This window comes from Poecilia formosa, unplaced genomic scaffold (assembly GCF_000485575.1).
Source record: "Poecilia formosa unplaced genomic scaffold, Poecilia_formosa-5.1.2 Scaffold385, whole genome shotgun sequence".
Lineage (NCBI taxonomy): Eukaryota > Metazoa > Chordata > Actinopteri > Cyprinodontiformes > Poeciliidae > Poecilia > Poecilia formosa.
This window is the reverse complement of record NW_006800324.1, coordinates 72,359-92,347: the sequence shown is the minus strand read 5'-3', so window position 1 is coordinate 92,347 and position 19,989 is coordinate 72,359. Positions and strand designations below refer to the sequence as shown.

Below are 19,989 nucleotides of genomic sequence, written 5' to 3'. Positions count from 1 at the left end.
TTTTGGGGGTTGTCAAACTCGTAAATGTTTGTGTATTTTTAAAGAAAATCTTTGTGATTAATCTCTATTTTTTTTCTAGACACTTGAATTTTTCAAACTCAGATATTTTCTTATTTTTTCTAGGACATTTCTGAGATTAAGTTCCAAATGATTTTTTTTTTTTTCGTATCAGATTTTCAAACTCAGGAATTTCAAAATTTCTACCTTGTAGCAAATTTTCAACTTTTCAAACTCAGATTTTTCATTGTTTTTCAATAAACTTTCTTAGATTAATCTCAAAATTGCTGATTTCTTTTTCTAGCACATTTTTGATTTTTCAAACTCAAAAATGTCAAAGTTTTTTCTAGAAAATTAATCTAAGAATTTCAGTTATGTTTTTCTGGCAGAGTTTTACTCCCCATTTTCTTATAATGACCCTAATACGCTGTCATTTCTTCTCTCCGAGTAATGTTTTATATGTTTTTCTGCTCCTGGGAGTTTGTTTATTTGCTTTAATGAGGAAAACCTTTAAAAATAAATCCTTCCAGACGAGCCCAGAGGGAGAAGCAGGACTCACACTCACTCATCCTTCTAATTTATTTAGATGTTGTTTCTAAAAATGACAAAGTTTTTCTCCTTTCTTTCTTTGTCCTGCATCTAATATTAACTATGTTTGCTTTGTTTTATTTTTACCGTCCAGTAACAACTAAGACGACCATATTTGGTCGTCTTAATATGGCCAAATATGTAGTTTTATCTCTTTAATGGAAAAATACGGACCATCACACTTAAATGCTGTAATTTATATCAAATATTCCTCAAATAAAATAAGTGTAGTATTCAAATGATTACATTTGTTACTATTACATATTGATTTTATTTTAAATCCATGTTTCTCAGTTCTTATTGCTACAGCTTGTCAAATAAAACTAACTCTCCATGCTGAACACACCAAACATGGTGGTGGCACCATCATGCTACGGGGATGTTTTTCTTCTGCAAGGACGAGGAAGTTGGTCAGAGCTGAACTATTATTGACCTATCATTTTAATGGTACTGAGGAGAATAACCCTAAACATACCATTATAGGGCATTTTCATGTGTTGGGAATGGCCCAGTCAAAGTCCAGACCTTAATCCAACTGGCACAGCTTCCACATGTATCTTCACAGAGGCTCTCTTTCCAATATACCTGCGCTTGAGCTTTTTCTTTTGGAAGAAAGAAAAATATTTCAGCTTCTAGATGAGACTGTTTGCAGTGGAAGGTGGTGTCTCATAAAAATGCACACCACACTTTTAAGATTTTAATTTGTAAAATAAGAAAATCCATTTCACAATTCTGCACAACTTTAGCTGCAAATCTTTGACCTTCTGCTGATGTCAAAAAAAATAATTTTGCAATTGCTTCCATTAATTAAATAAGAAATTAAATAAAATTAAAATAACACTTTTTACAGAAGAGCAACACATTCAAATTACATAAAAAATGTTTTATAAACTGCAATGAACCTATGAGCCGGACATTGTCCAGAGAAAGACATCATCGTGCCACTTCCTGTCGTCTTCTTCGTCGTTTTCGCCAGTAGTAGCGTCCCGGCTGTTGATCATGTGACTCGTGTGATGTGGAAAAGAAATGTTTCCATTACACTTTAATGAAATTCATCAAACTACGGCCGATGTACTGACTATCTGTGCTACCCAACAAGCCGCCCTACATTGTGGCGATGAGCATGCGCACACCGATTTTACGTCACAGGTTGCTAAACTCGGGTTTTGTCTGTTTTATATCGTCACCTCATCCCAGCGCAGACTCAAAATCGGCGTGTTTCCTATTATTTCATAATTTCAGTTTGCGCAAAATAAATAATTAAATAAAAACTAAAAATAAAAAAAATAAAAAATACTAGTAAAATACAACGAAGCTTGCTGTTGTTATATTGTGACAACGTGAATTCAAATTCAGATTCTTGATTTTTTTTAATGTCTGGTTTTGCTGCTCTGTCTGTATCGCCCTTATTATTATTATTATTGTTGTTATTGTTATTACTGTTATTATCATTATTATCATTATTGTCCTCGCGGTAGAGAGAGCTCCGCTGAGGGCGCGCGCGCTCTTGTTGTGAAGAAGCCTGTTTCCATGGCAACCGGGAGGCTGATTCGCCTCGTTTCTGTTCAGGCTGCAGGGACGATCCCCGCAGCAGCAGCAGCTTCTTCAACAAAAACAGGCAGACATTAGACTGCAGGAGGAGATACTCGGTACCTGCGCCGTGTTTATGTAGTGTTTGGGTTTACCTCGCCTCTCAGCATGAGACTGAATGTTTAAGGAGACGAGAAAGAAGGAAAGAAGGAAAGATGGCGCCCGTGTTTGGTGTGATTAATGAAGTTTGGTTCGTTTCAGGGGGTTTTATGCCCAGGAGGGACAAATAATGACCTAAATTAAATGTTATCACCTCGTTGCTCAAAAACACTGAGATAAAAATGTATATTAAATAAAGAAGAGGTCAAAAGAAAAAAAAACATTTAACTGTTTTGTGATGAGAGATTTTTTCATCATTATTTAATTAAATGTTCGTTCTTTTTTAGGTCTATTTTTATATTTATTCATTCATCTTACATATATTTTTTATGTTTGATTTCATAATTTATTATTAATTAGTATCGAGGACCAATAGTGCCAAAATTCTCCAAATGGGAATTTAAAATGGAAGAATTTGAATTAAGAGCAACAACAGCATCTTATTGCCCTTTGGGATTAACAAAGTATTTTTGAATTGGATTTGAATTTGAATTCAAGTTGGTAAACATATTTATGTGTAATAATTTCAAGAAAAGTGGAATTCACAAAAATAAAAACAATCATTTCAGAATCCTATATTGCAGTATATTATTTTATTTAATTCTGTGTAACGTAACACATCTAAACAAGTGGGTGGGACTAAAACTGCTAAAGGCAATATGATTGGTCAATTGAGGAGCTGTATCTTTAACTCAATTAAATAACAGGAGCCATTAATAGTTATTTTTATGTTTAGTCATAAAAATATTGCATAAAATAATTTGTGTTTAAATATATTTAAATAATCAGTTATTGACACACGAAAATCACAGTTGCACACAAATATTCACTTATTTCCAGTAATTGTGGCACTTTTGGTTCTCTGTACTCCGCAATGTGGCTGTGTTTAATACTTGAAGCATCAAAAAAGCAGAAACAAAAACAATTTGTGGATGTTTTTTAAATATTTCTTTCCTCTGATGTGTTTGGATCAACGTTTCACCAGAACCTCCCTGTTTTATCCCAGCAGCAGCGGATCTGCAGAAGCTGCTCGGAGTGAATGAAGCGGATCCCGCGGGAGCGCGCACAAGCAGCCGATCGCCGCGGCGCGCATCGCACAGCTGTCAGCACCAAGGACAGCACCGGCACCGGCTCCGCTCCAGACGCGATTCGGGAGTCCAAACGGGCTGGGACGCGGTTCGACGGAAGATAGTGCGATGATTTAGGTAGTCTCTTTGTTTTTAAAAAAATTCATTTTATTTTATCTTTTTTAGAGAAACAGAGAAAAAAGATGCATTTTGGAGGTTTCCGCTCCTGATCATGCACATTCCTCCGCATTTCGCATAGCCAGCGCTTCTCTCCGGGCTTCCGTTTTCCTTTTTCGGGGCTCCCATCCTCCCCCCGCCCCGGTCGGTTTCGTCGCCCACCTGGATCGCGCCCGCCTCGCTCAGTCCGAGCCGAGCCGAGCCGCCACCGCGGAGAAAAGGGACCGGGCTGCGCTGTGCGGGTTGGCGCTCCACGCGATGCGTCTGTTTCTGCTGGCGGTGCTCCTCTCGTGCTCCTGCGCGCGGGCCGGCTGCGAGCCCAAGATCGTGAACATCGGGGCCGTCCTGAGCCAGAAGAGGTACGAGCAGGTGTTCAAGGATGCCGTGAACCAGGCCAACCAGGTGTACGGCCGGGACAAGTTCAAGCTCAACGCCATTTCCGTCACGCACAAAGCCAACGCGATCCAGATGGCTCTGTCGGTGTGCGAGGACCTGATCCACAGCCAGGTAACCGACCCGCCGCGTCCCGCACCGCTGTACCGCATCGGAGCAGAGTGTTCTGCTGCGCTGGAGGCTCCCCACCATGACACGTTCAAAGTTTTTTTTCTTTTTCATTTAAGGAGAAATTCTACGGAAGACGGTTAGGGCCACTGGAAGAGGGGGAAGAAAGTACCCTTTTTCTCAAAATTCTGAAATTTTTCTCAAAATTCTGTTTTTGTTTTTTAAACTCACAATTCTGAGTTTAATCTCAAAATTCTAACATAAATCTCGGAATTCTGACATTTTTTCATCATAATTGGGAAAATAATCCCAGAATTCTGACTTTGTTCTGACAATTCAGAATCTAATCTGACAATTCAGATTTTTTTCCTTCAGATTTTGGATTATAATCACATAATTCTGACTTTTCCCACATAATTCTGACTTTAATCTCATAATTTGTACTTGTTTTTGAAGAATTCTGACGTTTTTCTAAAAATTCTGTCTTTATTCTCAGAATTATGACTTTGATCTTACAATTCAGAATTCAATCTCTGAATTCTCACTGTAATCTCAAAATTATAACATATTGCTCAAATTCTGAATTCTTCTCAAAATGTTGGCTATCTCTTTTTGTCAGAATTCTGAGTTTAATCTTAAAATTATTACTTTTTTGCTCATAATTCAGACTGTAATCTCAGAATTTGGACTTCTTTTCACGGAATTCAGATTTTAATCTCAAAATTATGACTTTAATCAGAATTCAAACTTTATTTAGCAGATTTCTGACGTTTGATCTCAGCAGAATAAAATCAGAATTCTGAGGTTAAATTTCTGAATTTGCACCTCAAACAAGTTTCCTGGTCTAGTTTCTAGTGCAAATCTTTTAGTTCTTGGAATGAGACAAAACTAACTGAAAAGCAACTTTTCAGTTAGTTTTTAAATATAATCTTGTTTTAAGTCAATAATTCATGAGTACACTTTGTGAAAGACATATTTTTGAGTCGACTGACGTTTCCTGTGTAAGAAATAAATGTATTGGTGTTATATAGTATTGAAATCAGCAAAACCGACAGAAATGAAAGGTGGACATATATCATGTGTTATAATGTTACACAAGTTACCCTTTGTGAATTAAAGTATTGACATCTATTGACTTAATAATAATAATAAATCCATTGAAAACATAAAATTCAGACCTGACTGATCTGAGTTCAGCTTCAAAACGTAAATATTCCTCTAACCATTTAAAAACTGATGTTTCTTTCCACTTTGTGTTACTCCAACATGACGAACTCCCCACAGATCTTTCAGCGTTCAAAAATAGCCTATGGTTTGAGGCAGATTTCAGACGATAGGACCGCTCCACTTTTCCGGGCGCACAGCTGCAGATCTACTGAAGTGCACAGGAGCAGGTCAGGGGTGAAAATCTGCAGAGCATTAAAACACGCCTGCAAGAAGAGGCTGCAACTGCAGCCGGGGGATAGTTCAAGGCCAACCGTAGCTTAACTGAGCGAGACGACAACTTTTCAGGAGGGATTACTTCTGTTCCTGCTGCAGTGACGCAGGAACGTCACACTCATTTTTATTTTGGGCCGTATCCAGATTATGGATGTCCTCAAAGGGCTGCTTGAAATGTGTTGACAAAATCCATTAAAAACCTCCATCACCAGATATTATCAATAGCAATCATAAATGATCATAAAATAGTGAAATGAAACTGCAGAAGAGGATTAAGTCCTGAAATTTCAATAAAAGAATTCTAGCTTTCGATCCCAAAAGATTAAAGTCAGAAATTTGAGGGAAAAAAGTGAAAATTCTGAGATTAAAGTTAGGATTTTTTTTTTGTTTGAAAAGTCAAAATTCTCAAAAAGAAATCGGAATACTGAGAAAAATGTCAAATTTCCGAGATTCAAACTAGATTTGTTCAGAAAAGTCAAAATACCGAGAAAAAACCCAGAATTCTGAGATTAAAGTTAGAATTTTGAGAAAAGTCAAAATTCCAAAAATAAAAGAGAATTCTGAGATTTTTTTTTTTTTTTAGAAACTACACTATTTTTTTAGTCAAAACTAAGATTAGATTTCTCTTCTTTGTACAATAGTCAGACTTCTGAGATTAAAGTTGGAATTTGGAGAAAACACTCTGATTTTTATTTTACATTTTTATTTCTTGGCCCGAATCTTCTTCCATATAAAACTGTCTTCTTTATTTCATTTGTACTGTTAGTATCTCCAAACTGTTGTGGTGCAATGTGTGAAAAAGCCTTAAAAATGCTTGGATTTTACTGTGAACCCTGGAAGAAGCGCCGGCGTTATGTCACAGCGACCCGAGGCGTGAATCTCTCTCCCACACACATAATTAGGCTTTATACAAAAACCCAGAAAGAACACCCACAGGTTCAGATCTGCTTTCTCATCCTCTGCTTGCTGTATCGCCTCAAACTGATGCACTCCTGTAGAATAACAGTCTCATCTGATCACATTTACACCCAAAACACCAAACAGTCCTGATGTGCAAATGAGAACAAACCGTCTGAAGTGGACAGAAAGTCTGCGGGGAGTTTAATCAGATGAGATTAGCTTGTAGGACGTAGTGGCAGATGGAGGAGAAGAGCTGCCTGCGAGCATTCCTTGGAAGGAAGACCTCATTTCTGACCCAGCCATACGGGATGCTCCCATCCAATAATCCGGGCCGCAGCATCTCTGCCAGCCTGATCCCCTTTCCCTCCCCGCCCGCCTCCCAGGCGTCTCATCCGCTCTGGTTTTCAACCCAAACACCCACAATGACGAACAAAAGACTTATTCCTCCTGCGTGACTAACATCCTTCCAGACGACAATGTTATTTTTAACCTTTTTATGCAACTTTTTGGAGCAGAGAGGAGTCTGGTTTAATTTATCTACAGGATGTGATGCCTAAATTAATAGCTGCAGATGGTAATGGGGGTAAATCTTCTAGTTTCTCATTAATAATCATAAAACAAGACACAGTTTGGATTTTACTGCTGATTCAGAACCAAATTATTTTAACTTATGCAAAAAAAAAAGAAAAAAAAGATCAAAATTATGTTCATTATTCCTAGCTCCCATGCGGCTTTGCGTGAATAATGGGCGCAATTTCCGCCTCAAACCGGAAACGGCATTTGTTTACATGCCGTTTCCGGCGGTATGTAAGGCGTTAACCGGCTCTCGTCAGATGTTTTAGTCTATAAAATATGAGAACACCAGCCGTCACAGCTCAAATGTGACAGATACTGAAGGTGAGCAGGAGAATGAATGACTTAAAGGAGTATGTTACTGTTTACATCCAGAAGTTTGGCGCATGCGCACAATGCCAGAAGGCAAGAAGACGATTCATTTACTTGCCATCCGTAGCCGCGCTGCGGCAAGTTAACAAAATAAAAGCTGGACACGTAGAGATTATTCACTCAGTGCAGTGAGCCACAGCAAAGGGAAAATAACACAGAAAAACTACTGAAGAACAGCTCAAACCCCCTCATATTCTTTTTCCCCTGGGTCTGTGTAGGCTAAGCTACACGCAGACTTGTTGCCATAGCAACTGACAATGGCTCCACACCAAAAAAAAACAAAACAAAACAACAACAAAAAATTCCCACACAGAGAACTGAATATTCTGTCCATTATAGCTTTATGTCTTTGGTTTGATGTTTGCTTTGTGATTATTAATAAGTGGTCGCTGTGGTAGATTAGCTCCCGCTGCTACTAGCTAATCTAACACCGCAGCGGTTGGTTAGCTAATTGAAATACCTGCTTTTCTGATGATCTGTCACAGTTGGTTTGTGGATGGCCTTTCTTTTTTTATTTCATAACTGAACCGAAACACAGAGAATTCCACAGCACGTCTACATGTTATAGTTGTCATAGTCAAACTAGCATAGCGGAAATATTTCCCTCTCCCTTTCTGTTTTTTAAAAATTAACTTTATCTTGTTGTAGTGTTGACAGTTAGTAGCAAAGTCACTTTTACCAGCTGAAAAGGAGACCGGAGGAAATTATCTCACAGTAGCAGGTTGGAAGGTCAAAAAAGTTTTGTCAAAAGAAAAGAAAAACTTTCACACGTACATTTAAGATTTAGTGCATTATGTTGACGACTAAAACTTCTGGTAGTTATCGTCGGCAGTTTGTTGTCCTACAGGATTGTCACATTTATGATATACAAGTTGGCTGAAATGTTCTTCCATAGAATTAAAACAAAAATATATTTTATTATTTTTTACACACCAAACACTATGGAGGAAGTTCAGAACAGTTATAAGGACTAGATGAAAATAATGGCTTGTAAATATATATAAAATCAAAATTAAATATTTAACTTTTTAATTAATTATACTTTTAAGGATTTTCTTCTTTTGTTTTCAAATTTAACTAATGAATGATGTAAAATATAAATTGAATAATTTAATAAGTGAGTTATTTATGAATCACAGCACATTTTAGTGTTTTACATCATAAAACCATAAATAACAAGATGCGGTTGAGAAACAAGTAAGAGTAAGAAATGTTACATTTTTTCAAGTGCCGTCATCAAAATCACAAAAATAAATCAAATATGTTGGTCAATGTTCCATTTGTTACGCTTCAGAACCAACTCTAAACAGGTGAGTTTTTAACGGATTTGCAGTTTTCTGGAAGTCTTTTCCACATTTATGACCCTGTTGTATCTCCATACAAAAATGAAACATTTCAATAAATAAGTAAATGTTAGTGTTGTTGTGATTTATCAGCGTTTTCATCCGTCTTTTCCTGCAGGTTTACGCCATCCTGGTGAGTCACCCTCCTCAGTCCAGCGACCATCTCACCCCGACGCCCGTCTCCTACACCGCGGGCTTCTACCGCATCCCGGTGGTGGGGCTCACCACGCGCATGTCCATCTACTCCGACAAGGTGAGTGACGGATGAACACGGCTGGAGAGTCGGCACTCAGACGAATTACGGAGTTCCCCAGGGACGCCTTCAAGAGCTTCCTAGATTAAACGTCCCATCAGCGTCCATTAGGGGAGCTGTGATTAAACGGCTTTCCACATGAAAGTCGAAAGTCTGCTATTAATATTGCCCCTGATGTTAAAAAATAAATAAAAAAAAGCTGTGACGCACAAACCGCAGTAATGAACTCTTAAAAGCAATCAGATGAGTTAAAAAAAAAAGCAGAGGCATTAAAAATTTAAAGGAGGCCTTGGAAGATCTCCATTAACATTGGAGGGAGGATTTCACAACTCTGGAAACATTTAGAGATTTTATTTAAATGGAAAGTGGAAAAACATCCTGGAGTGAACTTTGAAAGGTAATTGATTTTAAAAGTAATTTTAAAATCTGAAATGTTAGAATTGCATATAACATTTCAGAGACTTCCAGGTTACCTTACAGAGCTCACCACCAACAGAACTACAGCTTCTTCTGATTCATAGAGTGTGTGGAGACAGAACGTTCTCCCGCTGCTGCAGGGACTGAAAGTAATCTCTTAATAGACGGTGAATTATTGTGAAGTTTCTGTTTCCTCCTCAGAGTATCCACCTGTCCTTCCTGCGGACGGTCCCGCCGTACTCCCACCAAGCTCACGTCTGGTTCGACCTGATGCGCGAGTTCAACTGGAACCACATCATCCTGATCGTCAGCGACGACCACGAGGGCCGTGCGGCTCAGAAGAGGCTGGAGACGCTGCTGGAGGAGCGGGAGACGAAGGTGAGACGCCGGGGCGCTGCGGCCCGCCCTCATCTCCTCCCTCCACCTTTAGGGAGTGTGTGAGCACGAGTGTGTGCGAGTGTTTTTCGGAGATCTTCTGTGTACCTAGCTGTTTCCCTCTCTGTTGTCTGAGCACATCCCTTTCTCACCATTGTGTAAACATTGGCTAACATTCCCAGAGACATCAACAGCGTCTAATGTGGTCTAATCTGACAGAAGTTTGTATGTTTATTTGCTCATCTTCACGTTGCTTTTCGCCACAGTCCAAATTATCTTGTGTCTATCCACACTGGGAGCCAAATAGTGGACTTTAACATGGGGCTCTGCAAACCATCGCAGAAAAACAAAAATGGTTCCAGGGTTTGTTTTTTTTTACTCTGGAAACTTTTGCATGTTTTGTCGCGTTACAGATGCAAATTTTAATGTTTTTCATTTTCCAGAGGGGATACAATATTAAGCCTTTTTTAGTTTTATTTGCAAAATTTAACATAAGAAAGTAAAATAAACACGTTGCACATCATCCTGAACATCCTGTCAGGGAAATAAGGCAGTGGCAGCATCATGCTGTGGGATGATTTCCTACAGAAAAGACAAGGAAACTGTTGAGTTTATGGAAATTGTTTTATAGGAAAATTACACAAGAAGCTGCAAAAGATTGTAAAATTAAAAATATAAACATTCAGACAGAATAAATTGATTTTTTGTTAGGGTTAACATATTTTAATAAAAACACCTTGAAAAAGTAATCCAACTAAAAAGAAAATTTAAATTAAATCACTTCTCTAGTGCTTTCTTACCCTAAAAAGCTTCTCAAATGCACTTAATATTAATACTAACTTAGTAAGTTAACCTTAATTTGGTTTATTTTATATATATTTTAATACTTTTTCATCTGTTTGAAAGTAGGTGCTGTTGTTACACTTGAATTTACGGTTATTTTACTGATTACTTGGTTTCAAAAGTAGTTGGATTACAAGTTACTTTATTAGTTACATCACAGTAACTAACTAACTAACTAACTAACTAACTAACTAACTAACTAACTAACTAACTAACTAACTAACTAACTAACTAACTAACTAACTAACTGACTAACTAACTAACTAACTAACTAACTAACTAGTGTTGTTTAACGCTAATGTCAGAAATGTTTCTCCTGACTGTTTTCTGACAAAAATGTGTATTTTTTATTTTAAAAATTTAATAAAAACTAATCTTTTTTGACTTGACGTAGCACAAATTCCTGCTTTCATTTGAAGAAAAACAGAATTTTTGCACCAAATTCCATCTTTTGTTGTTTGTGTGCGGAAACCTCCTGCATTAGTTGCAGCTTTTTGCTTCCCTACTTGCTGAAAATTCCTCTTTAATCGTGTTTTTGAAGCTGAATAAAACTTTGTCACCGGCACAGAATGTAAAATGAAGCTGAATGTTTTCATGTTTAGCTGAAACAAACTGAAAATAGTGACGTATTTTCAGAGAAAACATTTCTCTCCTCTCTCCGTTGTTGTTCATGTTTGTGTTGTTGACTCCTGAAGGCAGCTAATAAAACATTTTACAAAGGAAAATGACAAAAATAAACTTGAATAAGTTGTTTTAAAAGGGCTGAATCAATTATGAAATAATCATCAACTTATTTAGTAATCAATTAATCGTGAATTGGAGCACACAGACTGAAAAAGTCATTTGTTGAAAAAAACTGTTCATAGCAGTAATTAAACCAAACTGATAACATTTTTACACATTTTTTATTTAAAATAAAAAACACTTTTATTGTAAATTAGTTTTACTGAAAAGTTAATTTTAGCTTCACCCAGTTCAGACGTACTAAAGGGATGATATACTTTTGCATTTTAGGTAATAAAATGTTTTTTATCATTAAAATAAGGAACTGAATGATTTGTTTACTTGCATCTTCTAATTCAAATAATCAATCCAAAATAAAATTCATTCAAATTTGCATTTGTAACATGAGAAAAAGTGAAATGGATCATGTTCCTGAATTTTGCTGTCAGCTGAATTCAGAGTTACAACATGACAAAGTTTCCCTCATTAGGAAGAAACAGAATTAGAATAAAAAGACTGAACCTGAGCTGGATCCATTTAATGGAGGAAATCTCTGCGGGACGGGTTCTCGCTCCTCTCGGGGCGAGTTTCTGCTGTAATTGTGTGCTGGAGTGAAATGAGTCCCGATTCGGAGGCTTAATTAAATCAGAAGCTGCAGAGATTCAGAATATGACATCCACCCGAGGCTGTTTGCCCAAGTTGAAGCAAAAGCTGCTCCGATTGCTGGGATCGGCGCGAGACGCCAACAGGAAACACTTCAGAAAAAAAAAATCACGCCGCCATTTACTCAGCTCAAATCATTTAGCCCAGAGTCACATCCTGCATTTACGGAGAAAAAACAGACAATTAAAAGCCTGTGATGAGGATCCAGGAAGCTGCTTTTATGCACGATGCAGTTTGGATGTCAGAATGAGCCCATCTGTGCTCTCCATCTAACGCCGCCGCTCGTTTTCCTGCGAGACTCCAGTCAGGAGTGTATATTTAGACACAACTGCAGCACCAGTTTAACGTTTTATAGTTGCTGTGGAAATATATCCCAGTTCAGGAAGCGATTATTGCACCGAAAGCTCAGAGTGGAGAAGATGAGGACTGAAAATCCACACAAACAGACAAAAACACAGAGAAAATTGATTCTAGGACTAATAATGTATCTGCTGTCGCATCACTGGGTTCAACTCTGTCAATAAAACTGTTTCTAATTCCCACACAACCTGCAGCTAGAGCCACATGTTTACATACGCCGAATAAAACCGACAAAACCTTTAAGCCAAGTCAGGCAGTACAAAAGACAGTCATCTATGGAGCTACATTGGTGCCACAAAGTTTGTTCAAAAGAAAAAAGTAAGATTTGAAACTGAAAAAAAAAATAATCAGTATCTGAAAAAACAAAAATCAAACCTTGAATCTGAAAAGTAATTTTGAACATTTTTCTTCTGTTTGATGTCTTTGCTTTCATTTACATTTTTTTGTCAGTTTCTAACATTTTTTTCAATTTCAAATCTTTTTTTTCCCAGTCTCAATTTCTTGCAAATTTTTGACCTTTTCAGTTCAAAAATTGTCCCATTTTTCTAAAAATCTAAAAATGTCAGATTTTTTTTCTCACTAATTTTTAACTTCTCAAACTCAGTAATTTTCAAGTCTTTCCTAAAAAAAATCTGAGATTAATCTCACAATTTCTGAGATTTTTCTCACAAATTAGCAAATTTTCAAACTCAGAAATTTCCGTATTTTGGCAAAACTATACTCCTGTTTTTCTATCTAAACTATAATCAGGCTACAGAATAAAATATTCCTTTAGGATGAGGTTTGCTGTGTCAATAACTCTAAATAACTCTGCATACTTTTCAAAAATACAGAGTGTTTTGAATTTATAAAAGTAGATATTTGTTTCTTTACAAAGAGCTGATGCAACATTCTGTAAAAGGAGAAAAGAGCCCGGGTCGAGAGCTGCAGGCAAGTTGGAGAAGCTGTAAATTATTAAAGCACAAACTGCTGAGAAAAGACACAAAGTGCCAGGTTTCTTCTGCCTTTTAAAAATCCACCATGCAATTTTGATGCGGCGCCACTTAAGGGAAAAAAAAGAGCATAAAGAACGTAAAGAGGGATTTATTTTGGGCGCTGAGATGAACAGAAATGAGCAGAAAACACAAAAACTTCTGTTGTTAGCTTGTTCGTTAAAACCCAAACTTGCCTGTTAAAAAAGTATTTGGTAAAAATGTTACTCAAAGTACATTTTTACTTGAGTAACATTCAAGTAAGAACATTAATCATTTAATATTTAAATATTTAAAATTAAATGACTGACGGGCTAAAGTATAAAGTTATGTAGAGATTTTGGTATTTTCAACATCAACAAGAAAATAATTCATGGCAGATTATTTCACTTCTACTAACACATTTTTCCCCAATCTGCCAGTGGAATTAAAACTTTTCATTAATATTAAGGAATTTTTATTAAAACAAGCTGCTGCTGAAAAGCTGTTTGTAAGTCAGTTCTCTCTTATTTCAAATGAACTAACTGCATTAGTTTCTACTGCATACCTATGCAGTAGAAACCAGACCAGAAACACTTGGTAAGATTCTGTCTTTTTGTAGCCTGGACACTCTGCTGTTACCTAGCAACGCCAGTCCAGCGCAGGCCCGTTACCTAGCAACGCCAGTCCAGCCAGGCCCGTTACCTAGCAACGCCAACGGAACTCCAGCAGTTTGGTCAGCCGCTTTAAAATGGCTGCTGGTAAAGACAGGAGTTTGGTTGTTGACTGCAGAAATGTAATGAACATATTTTCTCTACTCCTTGTAGAGTGTATTTATATTATTAAAAAATAAGCTGACATTTTACTTGTTAGTTAGTTTTGTCTTATCAAGACATTTGACCTACAGACCAGACCAAAAATATTCTGTAAGATTTCACAGTTTTTTGAATGTAACTTGACAATCGGGAGGTTTTTGAAACGGCTGGTTGTTTTTTTTTAAGTTCTTAAACTGTTTTATAATCATATGAGACCCAAATGGAAGCACAAAAACATTTGAATAAGATTTAAAAATGTTGCGTTTACGTCAGGACCTCGTCTTAAGCACAGTAAACCTTCCTGATCTTTGTTTCCCAGCACATTTCGGTGGTTTCTGGTTCCTATGGCGATGTTCTTTGCAAGCCTCAGTGTTAAAGCTCCCAATTTGAAGCAGAAAAGTGGAGATTTGTTGGAATGCTTTACTGCCCTCCATTTTCAACTGTTTATAATATTTTTCTGTGTCTGCATATTTTCTCTGTGCACATTACTCATCAGAATAAAAAAAGGAACTATGAAAACCTCGACCAACTGTCCTATGACAACAAGCGAGGACCTAAGGTATATTTGCATGGTCAATGCACGCCGCCCACCAACTTTCCAAACGTAGCAACTAGAAACCAGCCCAAACCAGTCACCAGCCGACCCAGAAATGCCCCCCTCTCTCTTGGTAGCACGTCTTTTCTTTGAGTTTTTACTTTCAGACATTTCCCTATAATTAAAAAAAAAAAAAAAGAATGATTTTGGTATGAAAAAAAAATTAGATTTTTTTCGGTTGTTCCAGAAAAAAAAAAAAGAAGAAGAGAACAGAGCCCGGCTTTTCTCATTTTAATTTTTTTTTCCGTCAATGAAGGAATGCATGTTCTTAAAAACACACACACACTCACACATACGAAAAAAAAAAAAAAACAGTTTGCAAGCCCATTCCTTTGTGGAGAACCGGTAGTTTGGGACTCAGACTTCCCAGATGCTACTTCCTCCCTCTCCGTAGCACCTCCCTGGTTTCAGCAGTTTTTATTTTCTTGATTTGATTTCTTTATCTTTTCGGAGGGAGAACGCCCCCTCACTCCCCTCCTCACCTGTTTTTAGTTACTGGTTGCATTGACCTTCTTCTCCCCTCTACCTAACACATGCACGTTCTTCTTTGGAGCCTTGACATAACCCTCAGTTTGCATGCAGACAAATGCAAAAGTTTTTTTCCCTTCAAGCTTTTTCTTTTTTTAGTTCAGCCGGTTCCCCTGGATCGCTTTCCTTTTTAATCTCTGTCTCTCGTTTTTTCAAACCAAATTGGCCACGCTCGTACCACGCAGGTAAAGCGGCAGCATGGTGTCTGTGCTCGGGAAAAGTAGCTGGCTTGACCTTTCTTCTGCCCCAACCGCAGGCAGAGAAAGTCCTACAGTTCAGTCAGGAGACAAACTTAACCGCGCTGCTGCTGGAGGCCAAAGAGCTGGAGGCCCGGGTCATCATCCTGTCCGCCAGGTGAGGCGACCTTTCACCTTTCTGCCCAGTTCAGCAGGTAAAGAAGCTGCACGGTCAGCAGAGATAAATATGCAAAGTCTTTAATGCAGTGTAGGTCCACAAATATAGATGCAGTTTGGTGGTAATTGGTTGCATTTATTTGAGGAACTTTTTGAAATAATGTACTTTTAGGAGTATTTTTACTATTCTGTACTTTGAGTAATTTTATTATGAAGCATTTTTGCTCTTAGTTGAGTAAAATTTCTGGATTTTCTACCCACTGAATGAAAAACAAACATGTTTTAACCAAAAACTCACCATAAACAGACACACACCTGGAGGTTCTGTTAAAGTTTAATAAGTTTTTTATTGAAATAAAATGATTTGGAAACATTTTATTTTGCCTGATTTTGTTATTTTTTGTTACTTACATGAATTATTGTCATTTTGGTCCTTAAAATACAAAAATTTCCACTTAACTTTAGTTTTTAGTCCATTTGATGATGTAATTTTTAAATATTAAATGACTGATAGTTTCAGTAGACTTTTTACCAAACACTTTTTTACTCTTACTTGAGAGATTTCTTGGACCTCAATATCCAGGCAGCAGAAATGTCCTGTGTCAAGCGCTGCTAATCCACCTCCTTTGCTTTTGCTGCTCCTCTTTAAATGTTGGTCTCCTTTCCAGCTCTTCTGAGATTTGTCGTAGTTCAGGTGATGTTTCAGCTTTTGAGATGCTAATCAGCTGCTTCTGTTTGTAAAAACAAGCTTGTTGCCATGGCTACACACCATAAAAACCAAAAAAGAGAGAGCAGAAAACGCTTCCAGCTGCACAGTATCCAAAAAGCAGAGAAATGTGGCAACAGAATATGAGTTACACAAAAGCTACCATCAGGATCGCTTCCTGTCATTTCACATAACGAGGGTTTAAGTCCCAACAAGCGGGAGCAGTGTAATATTTTTCTGTTTTTATCTCCAGCGAGGACGATGCTGCCGCCGTGTACAAGGCGGCCCGCTTCCTCAACATGACGGGCTCGGGCTACGTGTGGCTGGTGGGGGAGCGGGAGATGTCCGGTAAAGCTCTGAGCGAGGCGCCAGACGGTACGTCCAGCCAGAAACCCGCCCCGACGTTTGGTCCATAATCAAACAGAAACACATGAAGGATCCCAGAGATTAGCTAGTAATCATCAGATAAATACCAGAAACACCTGCATGTTGTGCTAAACTCTTCAACCTTCTGTGTTTAAGGATTAAATAGACTCAGACACTCAGAACTGAAGTAATTTAGTTGTTGTTTTGTTTAAAGGTGACCTATTAAGGTGACCTGTTCAGCCTTCCTTGAACAGGCTGGGTGGTTTTAGGGCCTCTTGTCACTTCAAATTCAAATAATCTGCTTCTTATTTGGATTTATTTGGAAACACATCTCTTCCAGCAGCCATTTTACTGTGGTAAAACCAGTTGACCAAGCGTTGTGGAACTCAGCTTCAGTTGCTAGGTAACGGGCGGAATTCCGCTGGGGTTGCTAGGTAACGGTGAAGTGCCCGTCGAATGTGACTCAGCAATTGGGAGGTTTTTGAAACGGCTCATTTATCAGTCACTAAAAAACAACTGGGTGGTTTTTTAAGTTCTTGGACTGGTTTTAAAAAAACATCAGAAACTCAAACAAAAGTATAAAAACATGCAAAAAGGGAAATTTGCATAATAGGTCCCCTTTGATGTAAAACATTAGTGTTTTATAGGCCTTTAAAAATGGTAATTGTATTTTCGTTTAAAAAGCAGACAATATTCTCCTTTACATGCTAACATACTTCAGGTTTGTGCTTGTAGAGATCATAAATTAGTCCATATTTTCCTTTGGGGTTCTCCTATACCAACATGATACCATTCCTAAACTAGCATACATGTGTAACATTGGCATAATTTGTAATTAGCTTACGTCATGCTAATGTTATATTTTCTATTGATTTTAACCTTACAGGAGTAACAAACTTAAAATAAATTGGCACATTTTCTGGATTTTTTATTTAAGTGTGTAATATTATTTTAATTATTTGAAATAAAACATCAGCTGATAAAAACTAAATTTACAGGAAACAAATTAAGTTTGATATCTTATATTTCCCCAACAGTGACAGCAGTCAACGGCAGGAAGATATTAATTGGTGTTCGAACTGTAACAACAATCTCTCCATGTGTAATGTCATTTAGTTTGTATTATTCAATGTTATTTTATAAGTATATATATATATTTTATGGTGCTAGTCTGGTGTTCCTGGGCGCCCCCTGGTGGTGTGGGGGTCCGAAGTGTATTTTTTCGCTCCTGTTGGTGACGGTGTTGTTGCCGCCGGGTCTCAGGTCTGATCGCCCTCCAGCTCATTAATGGGAAGAACGAATCGGCCCACATCACCGACGCCGTGGCGGTGGTGGCCCAGTCCATCCAGGAGCTGTTTGAGAAGGAGAACATCACAGAACCGCCCAAGGGCTGCGTGGGCAACACCAACATCTGGAAGACGGGGCCTCTTTTTAAACGGTGCGCTCGCCACAAACCACTCAACATTCACACACTTTGCTCTGATTTTAGATCTTCACCAATCATTGCAACTTTCACATAAATCTGACCAATCACTGCAACTCGCCTGGATTTCGACCAATCCAGCCGAATTTAACTTCCTGTTTCACAACGTCTCTCTGACGCCCAGAGAGGGGGGTCCAAAGTGTGGCCCGGGGGCCATTTGTGGTCCTTGAAATGATTTTGATTGGCCCGATGACCTCAAGTCAAAAACGTAAAAATTTCACCAACAAAATAGAAAACAAATTTGGAAATTGTCTTTTTTTTAAGGATTTATAGACTTTATGAAAAAGTTCTTTATTTTCAAGCAGGTAAAAATAAAAATCACAATATACACATTTTTTGCTTTTTAAATTTAATGTAAAAACATTTGGACACCTCTGAATTCATTGAAAGCCTGCGTGACACTTAATGGTAACATATAAAACTATTTCTTTATTGTTTTTGCAACAACTTTTTTCTCCATTTTGTAAGTTAATTTATCTGCCAATTAAACTGGTAATTTTTCATAAATATTCAGGAATTATTGACTTAAAACAAGCCTCTGTATCTTGCTAAAAGGTTAATTTTAAGTTAGTTTTGTCTGATATATTTGAACGTGAAACTAGACCAAAATTACTTGGTGAGATTTTGTGTTTTTCAGTGTAAACGTTACATTTTGTTAATTGTCGTCGTTACTCATCAAGATGTTGGTCAATGTTTCATTTATTATGGTTCACAAACAAATCAAAACAGGTGGAGTTAGTCCAGATTTAAAGGAACTCAGTGTTTCAGCTGTTCTGCAGTTTTTTGTATTTGAGGTATTATTTCAATAAGACACTTGAAATGTGATTCACTATTTTATTATAAACTATATGGGAGTCCTGTCTGTTTTTTTGGGAACTCGACTTTTTCGATGGGAAAGTAAAGTTTAGAAAAATGAGAAACTTTGACAAAGTTTTTGTGAAAAGTTGCTGCAAAATCAGTCGTTTTATTCCACAACAATAACAAGCAGTCATTGTAACATCTGGACAGGTGCAGCAATGCAATTAGCGTAAAGCTGGTTGTTTGAATCTGTCACATGACCGACTACTAAACAAACAACGACTAACCTGCATGAGAAAACTAAGATTCAAACTGGTGAGGCGTCGGTCAGACAACCTAAAGCTCCACCCATCATTCCTACAGCTCATTTAAATGAAAACAGATATTTACTCATCATGGTCTGATCATTTCTTCATGCCAGCCGACTTGCTGTGTGTTTTCTATGCCTTCTCTTCTGAATTTATTCCTGAAAATGCAGAGAATGTGGAGTTGAGGTTCTGCATCCTGCAGATGGAGCTGACCTAGATACAAGAGGCTTCGCTGCTGCGTCACTGAAGGAAACGCAGTTTATAAAAACTGATGCAGCTGCAAACAGTCGAGCCTGTTTGCTGTCATGATTTTTATATTTTACAATAGAAATGTGTCGATTTGCTGCATCTGACGGCTGAGAGGAAATAATTTATGTTAAATCAAACTTTTAAACTGTGCAGGTGAAAACATGTCTGCATGAATCCATTCACTTTCTAACACAAATATATATTATGAAAAAGTATTAAGGTCACGCTAAAATTGTTAAAGAAAAGTATGAGAATAAAGTTATAAAATTACAAGATGAAAGTTAAAATATTGAGAGAATAATCATGATATTGACTTTATTTCAACTTTATTATTGTAATTTTATGACTATGTTCTTATAATACGACTTTTTCTCAAAATGTGACTTTATTTTCATATTATTTTGACTTTATTCTTGTAATTTTATGACTTTATTCTCATAATTTTATATTATTTCCATGATAGGATTTTATCTCAGTATTAAATTTCTTTTCTCAAAATGTCTTTATGATTTGATTTAACCTCCAAATTTGACTTTATTCTCATAATTTTGACTTTA

General features: G+C 37.3%; 1 protein-coding gene and 1 long non-coding RNA gene across 14 annotated transcripts in view; both read left to right on the top strand.

The window, feature by feature from the left end:
* Window positions 1-1,429: 1,429 nt before the first annotated feature.
* Window positions 1,430-3,534, top strand: LOC107833445 (uncharacterized). Its single transcript, XR_001659195.1, has 2 exons — window positions 1,430-2,360; window positions 3,284-3,534. It is a non-coding gene; the product is annotated as an uncharacterized LOC107833445 (long non-coding RNA).
* A 144-nt stretch (window positions 3,535-3,678) lies between these two features.
* The window catches only part of grin1a (glutamate receptor, ionotropic, N-methyl D-aspartate 1a), a 50,561-nt gene continuing 34,250 nt past the window's right edge, over window positions 3,679-19,989 (top strand). For 10 of the 13 annotated variants that reach the window (XM_016662690.1, XM_007575651.2, XM_016662687.1 and 7 more), the window contains exons 1-7: window positions 3,679-4,025; window positions 8,766-8,900; window positions 9,519-9,695; window positions 14,543-14,605; window positions 15,426-15,523; window positions 16,482-16,603; window positions 17,858-18,032. In XM_016662690.1, coding sequence (XP_016518176.1) covers window positions 3,777-4,025; window positions 8,766-8,900; window positions 9,519-9,695; window positions 14,543-14,605; window positions 15,426-15,523; window positions 16,482-16,603; window positions 17,858-18,032 — 1,019 coding nt within the window. In that variant the 5' untranslated portion in view covers window positions 3,679-3,776. The remainder of the gene's footprint in view (window positions 4,026-8,765; window positions 8,901-9,518; window positions 9,696-14,542; window positions 14,606-15,425; window positions 15,524-16,481; window positions 16,604-17,857; window positions 18,033-19,989) is intronic. The other 3 variants (XM_007575652.2, XM_016662689.1, XM_016662685.1) reach the window with 1 other exon arrangement.